The 27,488-nt window shown below is 46.1% G+C and overlaps 1 protein-coding gene and 1 long non-coding RNA gene across 9 annotated transcripts in view; one reads left to right on the forward strand and one right to left on the reverse strand.

Moving 5' to 3' along the window:
* Positions 1-27,488, forward strand: part of RBMS1 (RNA binding motif single stranded interacting protein 1) — a 344,109-nt gene that overhangs the window by 243,604 nt on the left and 73,017 nt on the right. For 3 of the 8 annotated variants that reach the window (XM_015289629.4, XM_040703342.2, XM_040703341.2), the window contains exon 1: positions 10,702-10,992. The exons of 4 other annotated variants lie outside the window; for them this stretch is intronic. In XM_015289629.4, the coding sequence (XP_015145115.1) occupies positions 10,930-10,992 (63 nt within the window). In that variant the 5' untranslated portion in view covers positions 10,702-10,929. Of the gene's footprint in view, positions 1-10,701; positions 10,993-25,404; positions 25,523-27,488 lie in introns of those variants that run through there. One more of the 8 variants, XM_040703340.1, reaches the window with a different exon arrangement.
* Positions 1,378-12,362, reverse strand: LOC112532765. Its single transcript, XR_003076059.3, has 3 exons — positions 12,009-12,362; positions 7,967-8,095; positions 1,378-4,216 (listed from the first exon to the last, which is right to left on the reverse strand). It is a non-coding gene; the product is annotated as an uncharacterized LOC112532765 (long non-coding RNA).

Below are 27,488 nucleotides of genomic sequence, written 5' to 3' on the forward strand. Positions count from 1 at the left end.
TTGAAATTAGGAAAATGGCATAAAGACTTTTCATTCCACATACCTCTTGTCAGTGCAGTCGTATGTGAGAATGCTCCTTTTTCTTTCAGATTGCATACATACAAGTGTATAAGTTGTATGTACTTTTACATGGTCTGAGGCAGGGTTAGGAACAGCCCTTCTGTGGAATGATTTAGCAACTTTTCTGGAAATGTAGTGAGCAAGGGGATTAAAACACAAGCTTTGAGGCATATTTGGAGTTTCAGCTTTCTTTTCGTACCTTTTAAATGGTGTTGATAATTCTGATAAAACTCCTTGAGTTGTGAAACAGGGGGCCCTACTCATAAAACAGTCTAAAATTTCTTGGATGCAAAACGTATTTTTTCACTCCGTGCAGAATGTGATTTATATAACATCTCAGCTGACATGATCTGACACGTTTGTATGAATTCCTTTGCAAGGCAAAAATGCCTCTAGTTGCAATTTATAGTAATGAGACTGTCTGCTGTAGAGTAACTGATTACAATGAAGGTATAAGGAGCAGGTAAGTATGTTTGTCCTTTGAAGTCGTTAACCTCTCCTCTCTTTGAGAGTACGTCTGTGTTCTGCAGTCGTCCTATCTGCACGTATCCCAAATCCATCTGTCTGCCGAAACATCTTTCTGTCTGTGCTTTACCAAATACATTTGGACGGTATTTTGGCCTAGGTTTTGGCCAGTTGAGTTAAATAATATATCTGGCAGATGACTGTGAGAAATACTGCAAAGTTCAATCTGTAATTGCACAAACAAATATTCTCATGAAACTTTTCAGTGATGCTTAGAACAGTGAGGGGCGAATCATCTGTCTTAGGGCTGAGAGCAATATTGTGGCAGTACTCAGTTGTCTTCATTCAAGCACTACTGGATTACATCGAGGCCAGCTGAATAGGATCCTAAATTGGGAAGATGTTTATTTGGTGGTTGTGATGGAAAGACAACAACAAAAAAAAACCTCTAACGTATATGCAAGGGTGCATGCTCACGTGGATTCATGTCAAAATATATAAAGAAAGTTATCCAAATCTGCCTCTCACTAGACCATCCACTTCCTCCCAGGATCTCATCCTAGAAGGGCCCTGCAGCCATTTGCTGAAATCCTTTTTGTCTTGAAGCCCTGTTGAACACATTCTGCTGGGAGTTTCCCGGCACTGAACCCCACAGGCGTGCAGCTCTGCGCAGGAATCTACTCAGTGAGGTGGACCACAGGCACTGGAATGCTGTGGGGATCCTGTCCTGGGGGAGCTCGGTGCAAAATTCCTTTTGAAGATCCCAGAACTGAGAAAATCTTGGCTATGCAGAGCCTCCAACAGAGGCTGTAACAGGGGAAGATAGAGGAAGGAGCTGCCAAAGCAGGGAAGAACTTCAAAGAATGTTCAAGCTGAGGGCAAGAGTTCAGCCTAATTCCTTTGTTATCTAGGCTCTCTCACCCAACTCTGTGCAGCCCGTCTGTGCTGAGTCTGGTTGTGACAATAACCTCCAGTTTGGGGAATCTGACTGCGAATGTCTGGTTGAAAAGCTGTTTGCCAGTGAAAAATTCTCTGAGTACAGTTCCACAGATGAGGGGAAGCACAGCATCCCTTCCCGCCTGCCATGCACCTTGTGGTAGCCCTGTCGGACACCTCGGTGGCCCGCCTCGGCTCCCTGTTGTGGCTGAAAAGAGGGAAGATTTCTGTTGGGTGGCTGAGGTGAACCAGCAGGTGAAGGAACCAAAGGATAGCACAGAGGGCTGGAGGCCATGAAGCTCAGAGCAAGAAGGGGAAACAGAGCAGGTTTCCACTTTTTCAGCATCCCCGAGGAATTACGTGCTGTGAGTCATTTGTAAAGCACAGTGTAAATGCTTTCATTCTGTGTGGGGCCTGGGACCCACTGGTAAAGCTCCCTCTGTCCAGGCCAGGCTCTCATTCTATGTCTTTGATTTATGTCCGTCAGTGCTGGCGAACAGGGCTGTGAAATACGGTGATGGATAGCTTGAATCCAACTTGAGGGAATGTGTTGGAAACAACTTAAAGAATCTATTTACCTAAATAAATATACAATTTAATTATGATGCAATGAAATATTTTCCCACTATGATTTGTGCTGCTGCCAGCCCATGACACTCAGTATAGAACAATTAGTAAATAACTCTCTGAATTACTCCCTGAAATAAATTGTCCTAGCCGTCTTGATTAATTTACTGATTACTGAACATAAATATTCAGATCATCTCTGAATTTAAAATTACAGGAACTGAAATGATGGTGCTAATGGCGAATGCTACAAGCACTGAACACAAATGGGAAAAGTCAGCTTACCTGTTGTGGGCTGCTGTACAGAAAGCATCTTGGAATAAAACCAAGGCTTTGAAGACAGTGACTTGCCGCTTGAAAAATGTGGTTTTCTTATTCTGAGGATAACTGTTGATCATTTTATTCAGTGTTGTGTGGTATTGTGTAGCTGGTGCAAATGTAAGTGGCCATTTCAAACCTCAGAGAGGGAGAGCATGTGTTTCAGGGGGAAAAAAGCAGCTTCAGGCAGGCTGAGGCTGGAAGGGACCTCTGGGGCCCTCTGGTCCTGCCCTCTGCTCAGCTTATGGCTTCTCTGGGAGACTGAAACCCTAATGCCTGTCAGAGATGGGAGCTGCACCAGGTACTCAGGAACAATTCTATTGTGTATTATGTAGATACTTTTATTGTAAAGATACTGCAAATGAGATAAGATTCAGTCTCAGATGAATATTTGCTCAACTCCTGTCACATGATCTTGTTTCTTTCCTTCTTGCTCTAAATTAGGTCACTGTAATCAGATTGTGTATTATAAACGAATGTCTTTCTGTTTATACGTGATTATAAAGCAAACTTGCAGGGTAAAGGCTATAATTTTGAAACAGATAAAATGGATACGCTGCCTTGAGACCTGCATGGAAATGAGTTTCTCACATCCAGGTGAGATGATAGGAACTGACACCGCAGGACAGCACCGTGCTGTCAGCGAGCTCAAGGGATTCTGAGCACAGCAAAGACTTTTACAGGTCAGAAATGAGGTTAATTGACAGGGAGGTGTGTGAGGGCTGGAAAAATTTGCACAGCGCTTGTCAGTAGGTGCGGCTGCCAGTTCCTCACTTGACCACCAGTATTTGTCAAACAAATACAGCAGTACTTCCTCCTAGGGGAAGAAAAAAAATAGCAGGAAGAGTCATCTTAGGACAACAACACTGTTTGGAAAGAGAGGTGTTTTGTGTTTTTGTTCCAAGATGTCAACACGTATGCACCTACTGTACACAGTCTCCAGTCTGGCTTGTCTCACTGCGTAGAGAAGACAACTGCTGTCTGCAGCAGAGGTTTTCCTCGAGCTGCTTTGTGCTGGTGGCAAAAACTCCACCCTTTCTGTATCATATGAAATGGCTTTTTCTGTGTTCATCTGTTTTCCACAATGACCCATTGCTCCCTGTGTTATTACCAAATCTGTTTGTAATGCCTAGGCTGCGTGTTTCATTCAAGTGTATGTCCTGTTTCATAGATGTAGAAAGAACAAATAAGGGTTCTATTTTTTATTTTCCATAAATACGGAGCACTGACAAATCTGGCTGAAGATGTTCCATGCACTTAGATACCCACACGACAGCACACAAAGGATTACAGTTGATATCTGGCTGATTTTTGGTCAGACCTTCCCCTCTAACCGCTGCACAGTGATTTATCTTCTTGGTGTCACCAACTGTTCTCGATCTTGAAATATGCTTTAATTGTAGGCGACCTTTAATTTATTTCATTTCTTATTTCTAAGATTCCAATAAAAAGCTAAAAGGTGACCGTTCCAGTCTGGCCCACATCCTGAACATTTTCATCCAAAAAATTCCCACACATCTAAATTGAACAAGCTGTGGATAGAAAGAACCTCTTTTCTGTTGGAAAGCCATCAAATGCAACTCTACGTTAGAACCAAACTAACTCTGAAGTTTTAGAAAAAAAGATTTATTCCCACGTTTTTCTTCACCATTTGACAATCTTTATATTTAAAATGTAAGTATGTGAAATACATGGAAAAAATTAAACAGCTGTGTAGTCACTGATTGTTTCCTGGAAAGTATCTGGCAGACAGGTTTTTGCTTTCATTCCTTGCTGTCCCATAACTTTATTCCACTCAAAGTGCAAAAAACCCACAGAAGTATCTCAAAACAAAGAGCTCTTCCTGGTAGTTGAAGTGATGAACAGCTTCCTACACACACACACAAAAAACAACACAGTGTACTTTGTCATTTCAGACTTTATTATTTTGTTCTATAATAAATCTGGCAACTGTTTGCAGACTCTTATTGCTTCATAGCTTCAAACGAGTGTCTGGCACCGTTATCTAACGGCAGAATTTAGATCTTTTCGAGTCATTCTAGTTAATTCCACAGATCAAGGTTGGATTTTGTCCTGTTTTAATTAACAATTATGAGCAGCTTCCTTAAATTCCTGTTATATAACGATGCTTTACAGTAATTCTCTTTCCTACATGTGCTTCCCAGAATATATGAGCTATGTTTAGGAAGGGGGTGTTTGTTTGACAGTGGAAATATTTCTACAAAGTAGCATCTTGTCATGGCTTTCCAAGAATAAATAATGCATTCCATAATGTAAAATGCTGGCATGGCATTAACAATAGATCGTGCTGCTCTCTATGTTCGTGTTCTTAAAACCAGTAATCATTGAAGGCATGACAACAATTAGTTTTAATTGTGCAATTTATGAAGTGTCCTTCCAGGAACATTTAAGGAGGCATGGGAGGAATGAAGTGCAAGCTAAAAGGAACAGGAGGAGTCTAAACATGCCGTGGGAGGCACAAACCCAGCGGCTAAAGCAGCAGCATTCAGTGTGCACTACATGGAGCAGAGGGCGGGTCTTTGTATCGCAGGGAGCTGTTGGATTTGGGGAAAAAAGAGAGAAAGAATGCACAAGAAAAACACAACCACACAACAGAGGTGATGGGAAAATTAAAGAGTCAGGTGGAGGATTCCCAGGGAGGATGAGTTGATGGTTCTCATGATGAGTTTATACAGAAATCTGTGATAGTGACTCCGAACTGGTCTTTTATAGTTAGTGATAAAATAGGATCTGCTATTTTAGATTCTAATCTAGAATATAAATAATTAGGGATCTTGTTACTAATATTTGAAACAGTACAGCTGGGAAAGATTATTTGCCTCCTCCTTTGGGTTCTGATTGTCATGGAGACTCTTATTGTTGAATTTACTGCTGTGATTATTTTCAAGACCGTGTTCTTAAACAACAGCCTCTCATTGTGTGTGCAGCACTGTTCTTTGCACTTCTGCAGAAGCCATTGCTTCTTAAGAATTTGGTTTTTCTACCAAAAAGGTGTCTGAAGTTTTTATATGGCACGTTCATGGCTTTTGTATGTCCCATTTCTACCCACCTTTCCTTTTCTTCCTTACTTAGCAGGATACAGACTTCTTTTCTTTTTTGTTGTAATCTGCATATGTGGAATATTTAAATAATAACAAAAACAGTGAGGAGAATATTTGTCTCTAAATCAGCTTCCCTTTGACCATTATAAATGCTTTTCTTCTTCTCAGTTCTGAGTAGATGAGTTTAATGCTAAAATTAAAAACCTGCTTCCCATATACCACTATGAACGTGTTTCAGGAAATGCTGAATATCTCTCAAAGTTCAGCCCTGCAAACCATTTCCTCAGCTTGCACAGGGCATTTGAATGTATTTTTACATTTCTGTGGCTCAGCCCCCAGCCCGCCCTGCTTTGTATCCTTTTGCATATGACAAGGTGTGATGAGAGCGTGGATCCTTAACTGGAGGAGGTTGTGCTGAAAGGCTCATAGGTCCTCCAGGTCCACCAGCGTGGGGAAATTAGGTGCCTACAGTCACCCTCCATTGATGGGGTTTCAGGAGGCCCTGATGCATCATCGCTGGTCCTGGCAGGAGCCGGGTTCTGAGGAGGCCCGGGACATCTCATCCCAACTCTGACTTTGGGCTTTGCAACAGAACAACGTTTCCTTTTTAAAGCAGATCTGGGGCTGAGGAACCATCTATCCTGAAGAGGCAGTGCCCTGCGGGGAGCTAACTGCTTCAGTGCAAGCTTGTGATAAAGAAAGGGAGCCGTGGATTTGATTTAGAAGATAAATGAGGAAGTAGCAGTTTAAATGTGTAGAACTGTTTTTAAAGCAGTGGGTCAGTTTTACCAGTCTACTGTTTGGTAAGATTGACAAATGTTACATGAAAGATCCCTGAGGACTTCTAGTTGTCTCCAGGTTTCCAGAGCAATCTTTCTATATTTACCCAGTCTGCAAACCTATGTTTCCAGACTGAATGTACAAAAGAACAACTAATCACAACATTTTAGCTCCAAAATGCACCAACTCTGCTCAGCAAGTAGTCTCTGTTTCCAAATAAGTAACTCTGGGTTATTTAGAGAAGCTCTGACCATAATTTGTACGGACAACTGACACAGATATTCCTAGCCCTTTGGTCACCTTTTTTCCTTTAGGAACAAAAGGAGTTGCTCCTTTATATCTAACCAGCCAGATCCCTGCCAACCTGCAGGGCTGTTCCAGTGGTGGAACTGCTAAATGAGTAAAACTGAGTCTTCTCGGCAAACAAGGCATGCTTGTGTCCCAGAAAATACATAGGGGAACTAGTTACCGGTATCTGGAATAGGTATATCACTGTATATCTGAGAAGTGCAGGGAATTATCTAGAGCCTTATCTACTTAATCTAAACAAGAACTTACACAGAAATCTCAGCGAAAGTTCCCTATTCAGCCCACGCCAGTCTTCTTCCCCTCCAGCTCATCTTAATGGCACTCAAGGACAGCTTGCTCCTGCACCTTTAAGACTTCCTTCTTGAGGAGCATCCAGCCTTCCTGGACCCCTTTACCCTTCAGGACAGACTCCGAAGGGATCCTCCCTATCAGAGTCCGGAACAGTTTGAAGTCTGCCCTCCAGAAGTCCAAGGTAGCAGTTTCATTGTTGCCATTACCATTTCATTGTTGCTCTGCCCAAGACAGCTCCCAGCCTCCCCATCTCCCACCAGTCCTTCTCTGTCTGTGATCAGCAGGTCTAGCAGGGCACCTCCCCTGGTAGGCTCTCTTATTGGCAGCATCAGGAAGTTATCTTCCACACACCAGAAACTTCCTAGACTGCTGCTTCTGCGCTGTACTTTATTTCCAGCACATATCAGGGAAGTTGAAGTCCCCCATGAGAACAAGGGCTGGTGATTGTGCAGCTTCTGCCAGCTGCTTGAAAAATGCCTCATCTGTCTCTTCATCCTGGTTAGGCTGTCTGTAACAGACCTCCACCAGGATGTCCGCCTTGGTGGCCCTCCTCCTGATCCTTACCTGTAGAGAGTCAACCTTATCATTTCCAGCCCCGAGCTCAACAACACTGAAACACTCTCTTGGCATAGTCAGCCATGCTACCGCCCCTCCTTCTTTGCCTGTCCTTTCTGAAGAGCTTATAGCCATCCATTGCAGCAGTCCAATTGTGGGAGCAATCCCACCATGTTTCTATCATGGCAACCAAGTCACAGTTTGCCTGCTGCCTGGTGGCTTCCAGCTCCTCCTGTTCATTGCCCGTGCTGCGTGCACTGGTGTAGATGCACTTCAGCTGATCCCCTTGCCTCACCCCCATCCTGGCTTTGTTCCCCCGGGCTCACCTCTAGCAAGGCACATTTTATCCCCTTCCTCCTTCATACCTAGTTTATAAGCCTGTCAGCGAGCTCTGCCAGCTGCTGGGCTAGGATCTGTTTCCCCTCTGAAGTCCCTTTTGATAGCCCTCAAACTTCTCTCAGGGACTTCATTGCTGCCAGCCTGAACTATCAGTGAAGGGTAAGGATCAGAGGGTCAAACCAGACCAGGAAGTTCTTTAGTAGTGTCTCTGACCCCGGCCCGGAGAGGCGGCACACTTCCCTACGGGTCCGCTCCCCTCAGAAGGGAGTTGCTACGACAATTACCCTTCTTTCCTTCTTGGCAGAGGCAGTCTTCAGCTGATGTCTGCCATCCCTTTCCTTCCAGCCGTGCTGTACAGGGCCTGGCTCTGTCTTGGTGGCCTCAGTGTAGGTACCGGAAGGCAGCTGTTACCCCTTTTAAGACAAAAGTGGAGTCAGGTTACTCAAGCCTTGCAAAGCAAACAGAAAATGTCGATAGGTAGATTAGCGCTTAGGATAGGACACCAAGGGTTTTGTCCTTTAAAGCTCTATAATGCATTTTTCTATAGCAAAATATATATAAGCATAATTTGGTGGGGATCCAGTAGACGTTTATAGGATTATATTTGCCATGTGTGTTTTTTATGGTACATTAGAAAAGACAGCAATGGTGGCCGAGGAAGACGTGCCACATACTGAGCCCAGCAGAGGGGAGTTGCGTGGGCACCATGGGCGGTGTGAGACGCTGCTGATGGGGTGGCGGCAGGGCTGGGCTGCGCCAGGCAGGGCCAGGCAGGAAGGCAGCGTCTCGGCTGCTGCTTTGAGATGTCCTTGAGCTCCTTTGCACAGCACAGCGTGTGCATCCCTCCTGCTGGCCTGAGCTGTGGGACAGGAAGAGAGGGGAGGAAGCAGGGGGTGACTGGCATTTTATAGAGGCTTTTTCCCTGGGAGGAGGAGGTGTGGTTGTTCCAGCTTCTCCAGCCAACAAAGTCCTGGTATAGATGCAGTGGATTGAAGCTTTGTTCCCTCTTTGTGTAGAAAAATATGATTCTTATCCGTCTTTTGGGAGTACAGCTCGGAGCAGAAGTAAACTGCTCGCACTGCTGTAAGGCAGCGTTTCCGCTCTGAGCGTGATTTGTGCCATCTGTGACCATGGCCTGTAACAGGTAAGAGTGGTGCATGGATCACCTCCTGTGCTACGCCCAGGGCAGATATGAGCACACAGCTACGTTTCTGTCAAGCTAAGCCGCAGGTACACGAGCAGATTAAGCCCATTTAATCTGCTGCTGCTGCCAGAACAAGCAACCATACCCACCCTGCCATCCCTGCCTGTCTGTGCTCCCGTGCTACCCCCTCCATTGTACCAGCACAAGCTGCAGCACAGCCACGTGCTGACCAGACAAAGGAAATGATCTGGAGGAAAACTAATCTGATCAGAGGGGAAAAAGAAAGAAAGAAGGAAAGAAAGAAAGAAAAAAAAAGCACCCAGATTTCACCCAGAATCAATTGCCCAGCTGGTGCTTTCCTCAGCAGCCATGCCAACGAATGCTGCTGTACAGTGTGCATGAAACTGCACCTCAACCAGAGCAAGGGCTGTGGCTTTGCCCTCACCCAGGCCTCTGTACCACCGTCTGACAGCACTGGGAGCCCCAGCGGTGTGTGCTCGCAGCGTGGGGCGGGCAGGCGGCGCCAGCACGGTGCTTGCCATGCAGACGTGCCCCAGCGGGCGTTCCAGCAGCAGCCACTGCCGGGTCACGTTATGGGGCTGCCGCCTGTCCGGCCCGGTGCTGGCAGCCCTCAGCCGTGCTGAGGAGCCGAGGCTGAGCTGAAAGAGAACCATTTTAGGACGCGAAAGAGGGAAAAAAAGGAAAGTTATGCGGAATGTCATTCTGCCAAGGGGCAGCGCTTCGCACACTGTGGTGGCGGCAATACAGTGGGATGCCAAACTGTTTGGTGATTGTTTCTAGTTACAGGTTACGGTGTTTGTAAATAGAAGCAGGGTGCTACATGAGTAACAGAGAGCTACCTGGCAAGTCTCTGGTTTTTCTCAGCTGTTTCCCTTTGCAATTTGTGTGTGTGAGATTGGGGCCACATCTCTATTAGAAAGAGGAAGAAGAACCAGAAGGCGCTGGGTGGTGCCGTCTGAGCAGCGCTGCTGGCAGCTGCCCAGAGCTCAGGGCCCGACGGGCCCACAGCTGTGGGCTGCTGTTGCAGGGCTGCACTGCGGCACCGTGATGTGAGCGGGGCGGGGGGACAGGGGTGAGCCCGGCAATCCGTCCTCCCAGCACGGCTCTTTCTTTCAGCCTCCCGCTCTTCCCCTCATAACCGCACTGCTTCCCAGGCCTGGATTCTGGGAAGAAATCAGAGTTCTCCTCTACTGCAGGAGCCTCCACGAGGGCTGCGACCGGATGTTCCCCCAGCTGCATTCCTGCCTCCGACAAAGCCAAACTTTTGAGTTACATATTCTTGTTTTTACTGTGCTAGGAGTAATCTGGTCTCCCTACAGCATCCGCGGGGTTCCGTGGACCCTGAGCTCCCTCCCACCCTGGGAAGCCCGGGCACTTCAGCGGTTGGAGGGGGGGAGGAGAGGGATGTGGGGGGAAAGGCCCATTAGTTGTATTTTTTTCCCCCAGAAGAGCAGCTGGGAGAGCCGGGGGCTGAGGGCACGGGTACCGTTCTGGAGGTCAAAGTCGGGGCTGAGCCGCACTCACCCCGCCGCGGGTCCGCGGCGGAATGCGCGGCACGCGGGGCCGGGCGCAAGTTGCATTCCGCCGCGGTCCCGCCGCGCCCCCCAGGCGCAACCATTGCGCTCCGCGGGGGCACCCCCGCCGCGCCCGCCGCCCCGCGCCGTCCGGGGCCGCGCCCCGCTCCGCTCCTCGGCCCCGGGTCCGCGCCGCCGTCGCCGCCAGCGCAGCCGCGGGGGTGGGGGCGGGCGCCTCGTCCGCTCCGCGCTTCCCCGCTGCGGTTGGGCTCGCTCGTTCCCTCCTTCTGGGCGGTGGTTGAGGCCGGCGGGAGGTGGGATCGGCCGGGCCGGGGAAGCCGCCGGCGGTCAATGAGCGCCCGTTGATGGCAGGCTGGGCGGCCGCGGCGGGGTAGGGTCGGCGCGGAGCGGAGCTGAGCGGGGCGGGGGGCCGGGGAGAACGCGCGGCAGCCGCAGCCGGAGGGAAGGCACGGAGGCGCGGAGCGCCCTGCAGCCCCGCCGCGCCGCAACCCGGCGGCCGCCAAAGTTGCTCCCCATCCCGAGGGGCGGCCGGGGATCAGGCGAGGCGATGATCTTCCCCAGCAGCAACAGCAGCGCGGCGGGCGGCAGCCGGACGCCCTATAGGAAGCAGGTAAGGGCGGCGGGGCTTCGTGGCAGCCCCGCACCCGCTTTATTTGTATTTTTATTTTATTTATTTTTTTCTGCGGGGAGGGGGTGGTGACTCTCGCTGCTTGCTTCTGCAGAGCTGGGCTTCGCAAAAAAGAACCCCACCTCCAGCCCACCCCGAGTCCCTTAGGAACTGCGCCGTGACCTTGCCGAGCGCCGAGCCCCGAGCAGAGGCCTCCGCCCGGTGACCTTAGCGGTCGGGCCGGGCGGCCGCGGGCCCCGCTGGGCTCGGCAACAAGTGACAAAAGCCCTGCTCCGTGTCGCAACCCGGGCTGTAAAGCGAAACTCGGGGCTGGGTGATTTCTGGCTTCGCGTGAAATGCCCCAAAGGTTCAGGCGCCTCTGCTGCTCTCGTGCAGCCTCTCGAGAGCCGCCAGCGCAGGCAGGCTTTCCCCTTCTCTCCCCCTTGAAGTACACAAGGGAAATCCTGTGACATTTTCTGGGCAGACAGAGCGTCCTGATAAGCTCGGGGCGCTCGCATCTATCGAGCTGTACTGAGAGAAGCGTTTTGTTCTTTGGTTGCTTGTTTAGCAGCTGGAAATGAAACAGCCGAAGTGCAGCCTTGCTGGGCCAGCGGCTCTTCGGCAGCGTTTTTAACTTTTTTGCTTTTTTTGTTTGCCCCGAGACGTTGTTGTTAAGATTCTAACGTTAACAAGAAACCAATTTCTCATCGAATCTTCGGTATTGTTAAAGCACTCCGTTTTAAAGCTCTGTAGTTACGTCCCAAGGGGTGAATGGAAGAGAGGTCGCTGCCGGCAGGGCTCACCGAGCGCCCCGCGGCGCGCTGCTGCCAGGTGGAGGCACCTCCCGGCCCGCGTTGGCTGCGGCGGCTGAGCGCGGGGCCGGGCTCGGAGCGCACCCGCACGCTGCGGGAGGCCCTCGGCCGTGGGTCGCGGCGGCACCGCTGCCGTGGGCGCGCACGGCGAGCTGCCAGCGTAGTGCTGCGGGCTGGGTGGAGCGAAAGTGGGGCTGCTGGGCTCACCTGGAGTTTAAGGGCAGCTTACGAAAATTGTGATTTCCTTTCTCTTCCTCCCTCGTTTTGTAGAAAGGTCTTTTCGATCAGAATCGCGTGGATGTTATCTCAGCGGCACCCTGCCGATGCCGCTAACAGCGTGCGGAGTTATCTCTATCTTGCGCTTGAAGCGTTCAAGTCCATGCATAATAAAACACGCTCATTGTGTGCGCCGGTTTGGGTTTGTTTTCCATAAATGCCCCGGCTACACCCACGCGGATGATCTCGCCCGGCGCTTCGGCATACTTTGTACATGAAGGCAGTTCCGCCGATGCCCCCCCGGGGCCGCTCGGTGCAGGGCCGGGGCGCGGCCGCGGGGCCGCTGACTGCCCGCCGTGCTGCAGCGCGCTGATAAGCGCTCCGCTCTGCTCAGTGCCCTCCTTGGATTCAGCGAGCTGAAAGGGCCGCCTGAATCGGAAAAACAAACAGAGCCTTTTTTTTTTTCTTTCAATAGGCAGAGAAAGAAATGAATGCGGGGGTATTATGTGGTCTTAAGACCCCGGGTACCAAAGGTTTCTTTTGTTAGCGTGTAGCCATTCTCCACTCAAACACTTCCTACACAAGGAGCCGGGCCTGCGCCTTTCTCCGTTTAAGTCCCTGGAAAACTCCCATTAACTTCATTCATGTAGACCGAGGTCGCATAAAGATTGACTTTCTGATCTCCCTTTCACTCAGACTTCACCTGCAGGGGCGAGCTGCTGGCAGACAATGCTGAGCAGCGTTATGAGCCTAATTTTTCAGCCTTTCCCGGTAATTAGAAATAGTCCAGATTAAGTCTCTGAGTCTCTGCGTAACCCGTATTTGGACAATTGAATTATAATTGTGTTTTAGCCTAAGAGACTGGATGCTGTTAGTGCAGGAGAAGTAGCTGAGAGGAGCAGCAATGTGGCAGCCCCAAGTATGGAAGGTTGGGGGGAAATAAGTAATTTAAAAATGAAACCAAAATGGTGTGAGCAGTTTGTGTCTCGTTATTTGTATTGTAGCATCAGTGGTATCAGAGCGGTGGAAAAGCACTTCGTTTTTAGTGCTTTCCTGTTATGTTCTACAGAGTCTATAGCAGTTCAGGCAGCTTAATACTGGATACTGTGTTGAAAAGGTGAGTTATTTGCTGGTTAAATGCACTGAAAAACTCTCGATTTATTTTAAGACGCTTCAACGTGAAATTCTGCCTTCATTTAACATACTGACAAACCTCTGGTGAGCTACAGAAGGTCCAGAGTGTTGCCCATACTCTGTTTGTTTCTACAAGAGCTCTATTTTGTTTTGTAAACAAATCGGTGCTAACGCTGCTGTGCGGTTATCTGCTGTATCTGTTGCAGTGTAACTCGGGCACGCGGGAGCCAGTCAGCATCCGTGGTTTCGGGTCAGATGCAGTGAGGTGGTGCCTGATCTTTTTCTGAGCTTTAGATTAAGAATACCCAACTATGGTCTCTCAACTTCTATTTCCAATAGGGCATATTAAAAAAAAAAAAGAAAAAGAAAAAGAATCAAACTCGTGCTAGGCTGGTGGTATAAATTAGGCATGGTCGAAATGAGTAGCAGCTCATCTGGTGATTTCCTTGAAGTGCAGATTCAGGTCTCCTTAAAGCCCAAAGCCCGTGCAGTACCTGCAGTAACAGCCTATCACAGTGCTCGTGGCCGTGCGTCCTCTCTGAAAAAGGTAGGTGTAATCTAATAGCTCCGCTCGCAAGGTTACGCGAGTTATGCAAAGAATGCACATGTGTGCATCCGCACGGCGAAGAAAGCACCGCACTGCCTGGCATCCTGCTCAGCCTGAGCTCTGCTGGGCTCCCTGGCTGCGGCCTGCTCCCGCCCTTGGATTCCCATGGAAATCAGGAGACGCTGCTCCCGAGTAAATATTTCCACGCAATGTAAAATTATCATAAATGGGAAAACGAGGCTTTCTCCTGCCATCTGCTCCTTGCATCCAGCAGCCGCGTTACTGCGGCGCCGTGCGGCGGGGCTCCTCGGGGGCTGCGGAGCAGGCTGTGGGCTGCCCGCTAACAGTGCTGCTGTTGCCTTGTGATGGGCGTCCTATTTATCTCGCCGATGGAAGTAGATTTACGTAGTTTGCTGCTTTCAAGCAGATTAACAGGGCGTAGCTGCACGTGAGGAATTTAACACTGATTTGGTGTTTGGCCTGTTTGAGGGAGGCTACAAAGCTGTTGGTTAATCTTTTCACGCGGCTCTGCTAACATCAGGCGCTGTGCCACAGGCTGGGCTTTGTCCGAGGCTGAAAATTCAGGTGGGTTTCCAAAGGGGGCTGAATGGAGAAAGCTTTGGCTGATCTTAGGGTAAAAACGTGGATGAGGTTTTAACTGTATCTATAGGTTTATGGCACGGAGCAGCTACACATGTAATTCATCATTTCAGTTTCCCACATGGTGTGTGGTGTCTGTTTGAGGGACGTGGCCTCATTAGACTTGCCATGGCCATAATTCAGAACACGCAGATCTGAGGAGCAACAAGACTTGGCTGCCCAACGTGGCACCTGTGAACGGGTCCTGTCCCCCCCTTGCTGGGTTCCTCCTTTTCTTTTGGAGCTTTAAGAATTTGTTACTTTGCTTCATCAGCTTATGCTGGCTGGGTATGTTTCCCTTTAAATGGTATGCAGTGTATACAGTCTACCTTGGTTTAGGGAGACTCAACTTTGTGTTAAGTATCAGCTATTTAAAGTGTTCAAGTGCGTTTCTAAGATTTTTAAAGCACTGCTTTATTCTCCAGGGAGAAAAACTGCTCAGTCAGTGGGTTTCTATACTTGTAAGGCAAACGTGAATGAAAGAAATAAAAGGAAGCACCTTATCTTGTCAGGCATGATGGTACAGATGATGAAAAGCGATACGTTTGTCTTATCTGTATTTGGCAACTTAAAGTTTTTGTTTAGGATTTCTAACAGAGTAAATAGTACGTTTTTATCTGTTTGGAGGTTTAAAGTTCGTATCTTTGTCATTAAGCTTCACGTGGAAGGAAAAATGGAAGGCTGAGCCCCGAACATCTGCTGTTTTCTTTTGGGTTCTTTTTTTTTTTTCCCCTGAAACTTCCAACTGTTTAAAAAAAAAGAAGAAAGAAAGAAAGAAAGAAAAGTGCTTGGGTTAACACATTTCAGAAGGGTTAGATCTCAGATCCTTTAAACTGGGATTACTGGCGGGGTGGAGAGGGGAAGGAAGGGAGGGGAAAAGCCTTTCCCAAGAGCTGGAGATGGCTCCTAAAACATCAGCACAGCGCTGCAGTCGAGTTAATAATCATGGTAGTTGGACATGCTTTTGTTTTTATCGGGTAACTAACAAGAAAAGATAGCTGTTTGAGTCAGCGTTTTTTCCATCTCTGAAGCTTTCATTAAAACTGATGTTTGTTTGTTCAGTGAGATGGAGTATAACAAAAGAAGTTGGTGAAGAACAGGAGCTTTTAAACTTCTTCCCTCCCAGCTCTATTCCTGGCTTCCTATAGGTGTTTTTCTCTGCTTCTACATCAGATTATTTCTAAAAGATCTCACTTAGGAGACAGTGTGAAGGCATGTAAAGCTGCCGACCTATTGAAGAGGTGCATGGAGGTGTTTTGATCTTAACTGGAGCACTCTGGTCTGAAGATTTCTAGAAAGCCAACAGAACCACATTTGAATGCCTCCACGAACTTCGTTTAAGTAATTGTTACTTATTTTGCATACGTTCCAGAATTGCAGTGCATTGTGGTAATTATAGCAGCCCCACTGAAGCCACTGTATTTGCAGCTTCCTGATGCAACAGGAAAGGGAAGGGATGAGTTACAAACCGGGGAGAACCGTGGGGGAGAACCACGTGTTAGATAAGTGCAAGCCTTCTAACCCAGCAACTTAGCAAAACAGATACACCACCAAAAAATCATGTGCTGCACGAGCTACAGCTGGTTGCTGTGATTAGCAGGGGTTTGGCTCTGCCTTCCTCCAGAGACTGTAGTTACGTTAGAGGAGCTGCAGCTGTGTGCTGACACACAATGGCTTTAAACTGCAGTTGAAGTAACTGTGTGCTGGGGAGTGATTGCTTTAGACAGGTACAAAGATGCTCAAGGTTTGTGCCAGTTTGAATTAAATTTAGTAGTGTTTATTATTGTTTGTGTAAATTGATTTTAAGAGTAAAGCTTTATACCCATGCACTGAGATGCACGGGTTTAAAAATATCTGGCAAATGTTTTGGAACATGATAAGCTCTTTAAAAGAGAAGTGCGGTTCCAGTGTCCCAAAAGTTTATATTGTTTCTGAATGTGTGTTGTAGCATGATACATCAGCTCTCTTGTTTGTTGCAAGATCAGTGCTAGCGATTATAAATACATAATATTAACAAAAATACCTTTTTGTTCATGCATCCTCATAAAAGCAGTGCTGTTCACTTACCCATACTAGTTTATGGGTCACTGATCTGTGCCTTATTTGCTCAAAGTGATCTGCTTCAGAAAGATGTGTCAGATAGAGTGGGTGTTTGGGTAGAACTTGTTCGCTTGGTAGAACTGCAGAACTTCGTGAAGTTTGCAGTGGGAACAAACAATGCTTTGTTCTGTGCTGTCCAATTTGGGCCTGATTTCCCTTGGTTGCTTGATTGAAAAGCAGCAGAAAAAGCTGTGCAAGGTGAGCATCAAGCTTAGTCTCACCTGACAGCTCCCTGTTCATGGAATGACGCATTTCATGTTAGCAATATAACTTTATCATTCATTCTTTTCCTTGACAGTGACCCCTTCACATGCTATTCTGAGCAGTTTATCATTTTCTACATTTAGATAAGGAAATTTCTTTCTTTTTATTATCTTCTATTATTTTTGTTTTTATTTTTACGAGTCTCCTGTACCATATGGTTCTTTGCTTCAAGAAAGTGGAAATGTGACTCCAGAGGTTAACTACAGCTCCTATATTTTGTCATTGGGTACTACAGCATAACGGTGTTAGACTTCGGTCCTCTCAGGTATCTGAGATCTGTGTGGTGCTTTCGTTTTTAGTGTCCCTCTGAAGTGCAGTTCCTGGATAGGAGTTTGGGTGGCAGTTGCAGGGAGCATATCTCTAAAACTCTGAAGTGATACTCCTATGCTCAACTCCTCCTTGGTGATTCAGAGTCCTGTTGTAAGGCTTGTCTAACCCACAGGAACCATATCAGTTAATGCTTGCCAGCGCAGTGATCTGAAATTACTCAAAACACAGGGGCAGATGAGGGTAAAAAAGAATATAAGTCTACGTTTACAAACCTCCAAACAAAAAGTGGAAGATTCTTAAACTTGGTGAAGAGAAAGCAAGCAAAACACTGTAGTCTAGAGAATGAAAGTTTCCTTTACCTTGTATGTAGCACTGCAGCAGATGAATGCCAGTCTTCCCAGTACCAATCTAGTTACTATGCAGCCCTGGTCCCTCAGGTTGTGTTCAGAGAAGTTTCTGATTTAAGACTCTGTATGTCCTTTTGTACTTGAAACTCATTTTGAGGTTAAGGGGTGGAGGATAATTTTGGTCTTTTAATTCAGTGAAGGGTTATTCAGGCATCTTTCACTAGATTAGGGTGGTTTTGTTTCTGCTTGAGCAGTGCTGGTGTCCCTAGGGCACACCCAGGTGCTGGGCTGCCCCCCAGCTTTGAGCACTCTTCTGCCCAGCGCTAAGGGGACAGCTGGCATGCAAAGGAGGTTGGGCATTCATGCTGAGGTGGATGAATTTCAAGTCTTGGAGTGGTGTTTTTCTTTCTCCTACGTCTATGCATAATTTGCTAATAGTCCTTTATACTGTTTCATAAGAGGAATTTTCTCTTGGCTCCTGTTGGTGGCCAGGAACACCTTGTGTGAGTCTGGGAGGGCAGCTCCCCCACCAAATAAATGCAGGCTTTGGCAGAGCTGGGCAAACAGTTGTGCACATTTCTGTCCGTGTAGAAGCAACCACCAGCAGGCTGAGGCCCTTTGAAGTGTTTAGTGGTCTGTGTTCCAGATGAGTTCAAGAAGAGGTCTGAAAATGTGCGTCTGAGTTTTAAGACACTTGCTTGTGCCATCGCGTATTTACTTACCCAGTGGTGCCACTGACTGTGGTGAAGCTGCAGATGTGAATAAGTGCTTATTGAAACAGAGAATCAGAAGACCTTTGAGTTCTTCTCATGAGAAACCTGAGATGAATGGTTGGTGTATCCGGGGTCAGTATTAGACTGACAGTCAGTGGAATCAAATGGTATTTAAATTGCTTTAATATTATTCCATCCAATCTACTTGGCTTACATGATCCCCATTACAGTAGTGCTTAGGCTTATTTAAAAATACTTCTGTGTAATTTGGGAAAAAAACATTTGAGTTAAGTATTTAATAGAACTGCTTAGCTTCTAACCTTTGAAACAGTGACAATTTTCAGCCTTTCTTCAGCATTCCAGGAGATGTGGCTCTGGGTGATCCTTATGAGAAATGCTTACCTAAACCAGATTATTTCAAAAACATTTCTGCAATGTTTAGCTTAAACAAAAAGATAGAAGATAAGTAATCCTTTAGTGTCTTAGGGCAGCAGTGCTTCCAGTGCGTGTGCACGTGTGTAAATATTTCAGAACTGGGGAATTTTTAAAAGGAAAACAATAGCAGTATTCTGTGGTACTGAGAAGCTATGGAGTATGCTTAAAAGCTTGACTAATTTTTATGGTGAAAAATATCAGGATGCAATTCATTATTTAGAATTTCTGTTCATTAAAAGTTCTGGTGAACTTCAAGGAATGCTGTGGCACTAACAGAAAAATGCAGTGATTTTTCTGGTGCCCTGGGAGCCTCTTCTGCTCCTACTAATGATACTCTGAAGTCTCATGAAGCATAATGCAAGGTGGAAATGGTTAAGGAAGTCATGAATTATTTCAGCATTATGTTGATATTTTAATTGCTATAGTGACAAAATCAGGTTAACTCTTGGACCAGATTTTGTCACATTGCCAATATACTGTTCTTAGGTCTATCAAGTGCAGCTGAAAACTGGCTTAGTTGTTAGAGAAGGCACTTTGGCTTTTCACGTAACCATTCCTTACATCTTATGATCAGCTGATAGAAGTTCCTGGCTCTGAAGCTCCTGATCTCTTTGTTCTTTGGGGTTTATAGAATCATACAGTGGCTTAGGCTGGAAAGGTCCAACTCCCAGATGTCGAGTGTTCCACTTGCAACTGTTGTTGTTTCAGTATTATTAGCATATGGCTTTATATTCCAATACACAAAATGATAGAATTAGCCTGTGATTTTCATCTTTCAATCGAAGGGTGCTTTTTTGTGTGTGTGACTGTTCCCCAGTGGACTGCTTCCAAAATCACAGAATCCCCAGTGCTAGCTTTCTCTCTCCATACTTTTCCTTTCCTAAAGTTCTGTGTTGAGTCATTGTCTTGGTGATGCTAAAAGTGCAAGGTCAGCCACACCTATAAAGGTTATCCAGGGACAGTACAGATGTTAAGGTACTGACATAAGTTCAAATTTCATTGTCTTGTCAAAGATGTTTGGGATAATCTTAGGTAAACCATGTTGGTTTGACTCTTCAAAAGCTGTTTGGTAACGGTGGTTCTCCTACTTCCCATAGATCTTGTTCAGAAATGTAGTAAGATGTCAAAGCGGGTCAGTTATTACTGTAATTGGGGCTAAATAGCTTAATATAAAAAAAAAAAAAAGTACTTTTCATCATCAAATGATCATAGGGTCACAGTGTGTCTTAAATTGGAAGGGACCTTTAAGATCATTCAGTCCCAACCCCTGCTGTGGGCTAGTTGCCACCCACAAGCTCGGGCTGCCCAGGGTCCAACCCAACCAACTTGGGCACCTCTAGGGATGGGGTATCTGCAGCTTCTCTGGGCTGCTTGTGAGAGGGCCTCACCACCCTCTCAGCAAAGTTTTAGTTTAGTTTAAATCTTTTAGTTTAAATCAGTTCCTTCTTGTCCTGTCACTGTCAGACAGTGTAAAAAGTCAGTCCCTCTCCTGCTTTTAAACTCCTTTCAAGTACTGGAAGGCCACAATGAGTTCTCCATGGAGCCTTCTCCAGACTGAACAAGCCCAGCTCCCTCAGCCTTTCTGTGTAGGAGGAGGTGCTCCAGCCCTCTGGTCATCTTCATGACCCTCCTCTGGACCTGCCTGAACAGATCCGTGTCTCTTATCTTGGGGGCCCCAGCCCTGGGTGCAGTACCACGGACGGGACTCATGAGAGCAGAGCAGAGAGGGACAATCACCTCCCTTGCCCTGCTGCCACCTCTGTTGAGGCAGCCCAGGCTGCTGTTGGCCTCCAGGGCTGCAAGAGCATATTGCTGGCTCTTGTCCAGCTTGTTGTCCACCAGGACCCTCAAGTCCTTCTCTGCGGGGCTGCTCTCAGTGAGTTCTTCTTCCAGTCTGTGCAGGTATCTGGGATTGCCCAGACCCCAGTGCAACACCCTGCACTTGGCTTGTTGAACCTCATTTGGTTTTAAGTCAGTCTTCCAAAGCTCAAGATAAAGCATATTACTCAGAATTGTAAAACTCCATGCTCAAATTCTGCTCATCATTTGCTGTGTGAGTGGTTTCTTCACAGTCTACGTGAGTGTTCACATGAATACTCTTATTGATATTTCCAGATTAATAACAATGACGGAATTCATTTTGGCAAGGAATTAGACTGGTAGAACTGCCTAGAACTCTAGTTTTAAAAAGAAGATACTGTTTTTCTCTTAGTAGTAGGCTTCCTTCTTAAGCAGAAGTTTAGTGTGCAATAGGGCAGAGTCCAGACATTAAAATATTGCTCAGAACAGGAATAACTCCCTCAAGTTCCAGGGTCTAGATTTTGTGCATTTTTTTTAATCTAGGTAGTTGTAGTGGTTCTGTGGCTTCATCTCTCCTGCTAAATAAACCTCATATTTTTCCTCCCTGGGGAGGTTTCTCATTCTAATTCTGTTGTCCCATTTTAATTCTGAATTCCAGTTGAATCACATATTCTCAAATGTTTCAGTTTATTCTTCTAGTGAATATAAGGTGCACTCCAACTTCAGTTTACTGGGACTGATGTGACAAGCTTGTAATGGCTCACAAGATTATTAACATTAAACATCCAACAGTTGCAAAGACTGATAAGCCACATTGACAGGAGCAGAATATTCTGATTAAAAAATATAATTTATTGAAATTGCCCACAGTCTGGAACAAACCTGAAAGCAGTTGTTCAGAACAGCAGTATTTGTGCAAGAAGTAGAGGCAAGTGATTAATTTTCTTAAAATGTTTGCTGTTAGCCTGGAGATACCCTTTTGTTACGGTATTTAAAAGTTGATTATTAATTTGGAGTATTTTCTTTTATCTGCAATTTTTTGATGTGTTCAGAGACAAGATTCCTCTGCTGAATTCTTGTGCTGAGGACTAGAACACAGTGACAATGTGGATGGATCGGGCTCTGTGCCCAAATGCCATGGTTTATTTCTGACTTGTGTTTGACGTCTAAGTGTTCATCATCTATTTCTACAGCACCAGACGCTGTTCAAGTGAAACAGCACCTTCCAGAAACTGAGGCTGTTGCACACAGGTGCTGCAGTTGTTTGTGCCAGCTGGGCTCATACACAGCACACGTGCATCTAGATGTGCTGGTGAGTGCTGGAGGCACTGCCTGCTTCACTTCTGCAGTTGGAGCTGTAATTGTTTGTATGTTTGAGCTATACTATTATCTGTGCTGCCAGGACCACTCGATCTTGGCTGTGGAATTCCTCATGTATTTAGTGTTGTATTAGCAGTACATCTGGAAGTCTTCCTAGGTGTTAGCTAATTCTCCTAATTTTCATTTCGGAATTAACAACGATCTGCAGTGTCTGAGTGATTCATTATGCAGGCAGACATTCACCCGACAGCTATCTGGAGCGTTGCTTCCTTTAACTTAACACACAGCAAAGAACACTATCCTGCATTTGTTCAGGATACAGTTGCTAAACATTTGTAATTTAACTTGCACACTAAATTTTGTGATGGAACCATTAATTGTCATGAACTATGAAGTCGCCGACATTTTAATTTTAAGTCTGTGTTTATATTGCTTGAGTTTCAGATGTCTGACTGAAACTTCTTAACCGCTTAAAACCATTTTTCCCCTAGAACTGAAAGCTGGTCACATGAGTTATTGGAGCTTACAAAGTGTGTGTATAGATGTGTGTGCTTATCTATGTTTGTCACTTAGTTCAAAACAAGAAAGAAGTTTCAAATTAGAAAGGAAAATACAAGAGAAATTAGATGAGTACCATGGAAGGAAGTTAGAACAGACCTTCTGTTTGCTTTATTCCAATAAGAATTCCAAATTTCAAGAAGAACAGGAAATAATAAATAAGACAGGCAGGAGGCCAAAAGGTTTTTTTGGAAGAGTAGGCACAAAGATTTTGGAGGAGATTGTCGTTAAAGAAAAAAAGTTTACAGCAGTTCTGTTGGATCCAATAAGTGGTAACCATCTCCAAAGACATCTTCCTGTAAGGAGTGATAACGACTAACTCAGAGTTGTTTCAGATAAGCTTGTAAGTCAAATCTGACCCTAAAACCAGAGCAGCATCGCCACGTGTGGTTACGCAGGCAGGGTTTCACCCAAGGTTTAGCAGGTGGGCTCATGCACGCTGTTTGTTGCACTACTTGTAAGGTTTAGTTTACAGACGTGGGTACCAAATGTATTTGCTGTGGTTTGTGTGTAAAACTGAAGCTGGTTTCATTTCTGATTGTCTGATGCTGTATTATTACCACTTCCATGAGTCAACACTGATGGTGAAAGAAGGAATCTGAACTCCCCCCCCTCCCCCCCTTTTTTTCCCCCCTGTGAGGGCAGGGCTTCTGCTTTCAGCCGCCTTACAGAGCTGTTCCTTGAAGTGTAATCACAGTTTGTGGTCCCTTCCTCAGCTACCACTCGCAGGCTCCATGCCTGCCCATGGCTGTGACAGCCCCTTCTGCACTCCTTTCTACTGCCCTTTTCTTTGTGTCTGGCTGTAAATCCTATTTCTCCCAGAAAGTTCGGCTTCTACTTCACAACTAATGAAAGCTGACTTTTGCTTAAAACACCCAATCAACAATGTTTGAAAAACTTCAGCCATCTGTGCTTCTCCTACTCAGCCTGCAGCCACAGTCAGACTGTAAGAGGTCAGTGAGGATGAGTGATCCCACTGGTGCAGATAGGAATCTGCTGGGGAGATCCACCAGAGCTTGCTTACCTATGGAAATCTCACCCCAATTTTTAAGGGTGAGTCTTCAGTTCTAATCCTTCCTTCCTTTGCAACTTCAGGTCTGTCATCCTCCTGAAGGAATCCGGTTTTCCTTATTTGCAAAGAGGAGGAGCCTACTAGTTATAAAATGAGGCTGGGTGCTGGATTCTGCTAGGCTGATCTTAGTCAGCTCCTGGCTTTGTTTCATAAAGTCCCCAGATGTGGTGTGTTCAGTGTTGTGGTGAATTGCTTCCACGTACAGAAGGACTCCTCCCCATCTCTAAACCCTTGATCACTTTCATTTAGGGAAGCACTTAACATTTTCTTAAATAACTTTGCATAAAGAGGATTGGATGCATTAATTGGTTAGATTCCCTAATACTTTTTAACAAAATGTGTCATGCTTTTCTTTTATCTGCTGAAAGTTCAAAAGAGCTCATCCCCAGATTGTTTTTAATTGGTGTTCAGCAACTTTGTGCTTTAGAGACTTCTCAAGTCAGCTTCTCTGGGCCGTGGCACTGTGCATGCTGCCTGAGATAGCTTTCAACAACAGAACTAGCTAACTACTCTGAGCTGTCTTTAGTTTGAAAGCCCATGGTTTTAATAGAAACTGACATAAGTTACCCCTCTCTGTGGCATAAGTTGACCCCAAGAATTAGATGTGAAGTTTCGTAGACATTTGACCCCAGCAAGTAATTAATGGCACCAGCCACAAATAAAGGTGCAGCTGCGTGATGCTCAGTGGTTCATTCCAGCGCATTCCTCTGACCCAAAGCGGGCTGGCTCAGAGCCACCTTATTGCATTTGTTGCAGGGTCAGAGATTTGTTAATGGAAGTGTGCTGTTAGGGAAGGGACGTGTCTGACCCAGGGCATTTGGTGCTCTTGGTTACCTTCTGTGGGCCCAGATCCTTAAAGTAGTGGAAAGCAGTAGATGAAAAGAATGCAAATATCCTTGAAGTAATACTGCTAATATAAAAATACGTGCACTTTTTTTTTTTCTTTGAATGGTCATATAAAAACCAGTCAGCTCATAGTTATCTAGGGGTAGTTTGTCTTGACTGCTAACTTGATGTGCATTGTGTTTGGAGCTTCCAAACTTGTTTTCAAATTAAAACTGCTAGAATGTAGCAGAGAGAGATGCTCATAGCACTGTGAGAGGCAGACATCATCCCTGCTGGGGCCAGCTGCTCTCCAAAGCTGTACAGCTACCACCTCATGGCACGGCACTACCAGCCCCTGCAGGAGCTGGGCTGGATATATGGCTTCTGCAGAAGTGTGGTGTGTGATGCTGCTTTAGTGATCAGCATTCAAATGATCTGTAATTGGATTCAAGATCCTGGTGGATGGGATGCACAGGTCTGAAAGAGCACCGATGTCATTGCTATGTGTGTGGGCAGTATGGTGATAACAAATTAGAGAAACATATTCAAAGTATCTTGTTGCTTTTCAAGCTAAGTGTTTTGCAACCAGTGTTTACCGAGCAGCTCAGACAGTCTGAAGTTGTCTACAATGTCTCCAAAATTGTTCCCAAGCAGCATTTCAATAGTAGGAGCAGCTGCGGGATAAAGGTTCAGACAGATAACCACCAACAACTCATTGACCAGAGGAGCTGTTTTTTGTTTCTCTTTCCCAGGGGTTAAATGTTGTCATGCTAAATTGATCTTAGACTTGTTCTGTGGTGCCTGTGCACAGGTAAATGGCCACATGCTACATGGGGAAAGTTGTGTGAATCGCTCTGTTCCTGAAGGGCAGAGGGTGGTCCTGTGTGTGAATGTGTCTGTTGTGTCACAGGCCTGTGGAAATGGATCACTGTTACAAAGCTGTTAGAAAGCCATTATGGTGGACTTTCTTATAAAGCTGTAAGACAAGTCATCTCTGAGAAGTATCAGAAGGTGACAGATAGCCACTGGCCCCCCGTTGTTAGAAGCGGTTCTCTATGACATACAGCTCTTCCTCAGCACTTGCATCACTGCAGCGTTGGTTGCATCACAAAAAGCTGTGGGTGAGCACCGCTCCACAGCCCACTTGTGCAGGTTTGCCACAGACAGGCACCTGCACTGCCCTTTGCATGGGGTCTGCAGCTCCTGTTGTGCAATGGGAAATGATACAAGGGGAGCAAACGTTGTAAAAACAATTATGTTTGACTCCAGTCCTTTTCTAGTGAGATTTGAGCTTCCCAGTTTTAAGAAGTTACGTAGATTTTCAGGAGTCGTTTAGAAGGCTCCAGGAATTTCATTTGCGGCCATGTACGTGCTGCACACAGCCTCATTAAATCCCAGAGAAAACTGGCATGTTTGTTGCAATGCGCAAACCAAGCAGGATTTGCTCCATGGTACTCTGTAGAGAAGCCTTGCTTTGGAAGGTTTGCCAACATTATATCTTGTGCTCTCTGGTTCGTCTGTTTTATACAGCATTGGAATTTATAAAACTCTTGAGTGGATTTGTGCAAATGGAGGCAGAACCACAGGTGGAAGTGGAACAAAGCTGATGTGTGGAAGTGCAGAGAACTGACAACTCCTTACATAAGGAGTCATTGTTTGAAAAGTTGCCACTGATCTTGTTCATCCCCAGTGGTACTGCAGACCTGGACTACCTTACAGCAGGCTTCGAGGCAGAAAAAGCTATAAGAGAGTTGTTAGCGATCTCTGTACCTGTTGTGCTAGATGGACAGGCGGCTTTGAGCCATTTGGGGAACAGATAACATGCTTATGGGTAGGGCTGTTACCAGAGGGGCTGCAGTCATTGTTAAAGCTAAGCACTTGAGCTTCCCCTGCAGTTGTGTCAGTGGCTGCTTGCGTCCTGTGAGAGATGGCACCGCAGCAGCTAAGGGCTGTTTTCAGGAAAAAGAAAGGAAATCAAACTTTTCTCCTGAAATCAGAGCTGCAATCAGAAGTCTTTTCTTTGTGGGTTTTTGTTTTGTTTTTTGAGAAAAAGGAAACAATGGGTTACTTCTAAATCCATACAAAAGTACTGAGGAAAACTAGCGGTCAGCTTTGAAACATAGAGAAATGTTATGATGGATCATGTAAATACCTGCAGTGGAGCAGGCAGGGAGAGCAGTGGTGCTCAGTTACATATTCCTGGTGTCCAGCACTTTCAGAAGTCATTCATTACCACAGTGTGAGATGCTGCCCTTCTGACTTACATGGGTGTTACTACAGGCACTTAATGAGCTGCTGAGCAACAGGGTGGGACCTCTCAGTGCCAGGCTGATGGAAACCCTTGTGCCGTACTTGCGCAGTGTTTCTCTGCTACCTTATTCTTTGCCAGTGCCTGTGCAGTAGTTAAGTCTGCAGATGCGATGCATTAGGCATTTCAAAAAAGAAAAACATTTGCAAACCGAGCAGGAAGTATAAAATATCTAAACTGGTCCATAGTGTCAAGCATACATTATGTAGCTGAAAAGGATGTGTTCCGGGGGTTGTCTGGATTCAGTCTTGGCGGTGAGGTGTTACCAAACTGGCTTCTATTCTGGAGGGCTTTTTGTGCCCTTTCCTCCTGCAGACGCTGCTGGCGGTGGTGAGATGGGCGCTGGCTGCCAGAGGCAGATTAAGATTTAGGAATGTAGCAGAAAGGGCTGGAGCCAGCTGCCTGTACGCTCCCATCCGCTTCTTCAAAGAGCACAGCAGGAGAGGCAGGAATAGGCTGGGGGGTTACCGCACAGTGCTGCACATTAAATACTGGCACAGCAAAATGATGGCTTTGCCAAAAAGAAGATAAGTTTTGTTCTTTGAAATAGCATAGCTAACAATGCTGCCGCAGTGCTGGTATGGTACCCTGCCCATATGGGACCCGCACTCGCAGACAATGGGATGCGAATACGAATTGACTCCCTCTTACACGGCCAGGCACAAGTTCTTCAATTTATTTCTTAACTTCAATAAACAGAAAATGACATAGCGGATCCCATGTCAGCCAAAAGAGCCATCTGTGGTCTAACCCTGTGACAAACAGTGTAGCAATAATTCAAGTGCCACCAACAGTGTGGAGTTTGCCAAAAAAGCAGATGCTTCTTTTGACATTCATCTTCAGTGCTGTGCTGTTCTGTCCTGTAATTGCTGACTATGGAGGGAAGGTGCGTAGGCTGTCCAGATGAGCAGAATGCTGAAATTGCATTTCTGGGGGGGGGGGGGGGGGGGGGGAGGATGTAGAAAATTTAGATTATTATTTTTTTCTTTGGGAAAAAAAAATGTAAGAAAGGCTTAAATCAAAAACTGAAAAGCTCACCTATGTGCTTCATGAAGCCTATGATGCTTTGTAAGTAAGAGACTATCTGTGAGAGCTTAATAGAAATCGTTATTACATGTAATATAGAAGAACAGTAAAGA

The sequence above is a fragment of the Gallus gallus genome, chromosome 7 (assembly GCF_016699485.2).
Source record: "Gallus gallus isolate bGalGal1 chromosome 7, bGalGal1.mat.broiler.GRCg7b, whole genome shotgun sequence".
NCBI classification, from domain to species: Eukaryota; Metazoa; Chordata; class Aves; order Galliformes; family Phasianidae; genus Gallus; species Gallus gallus.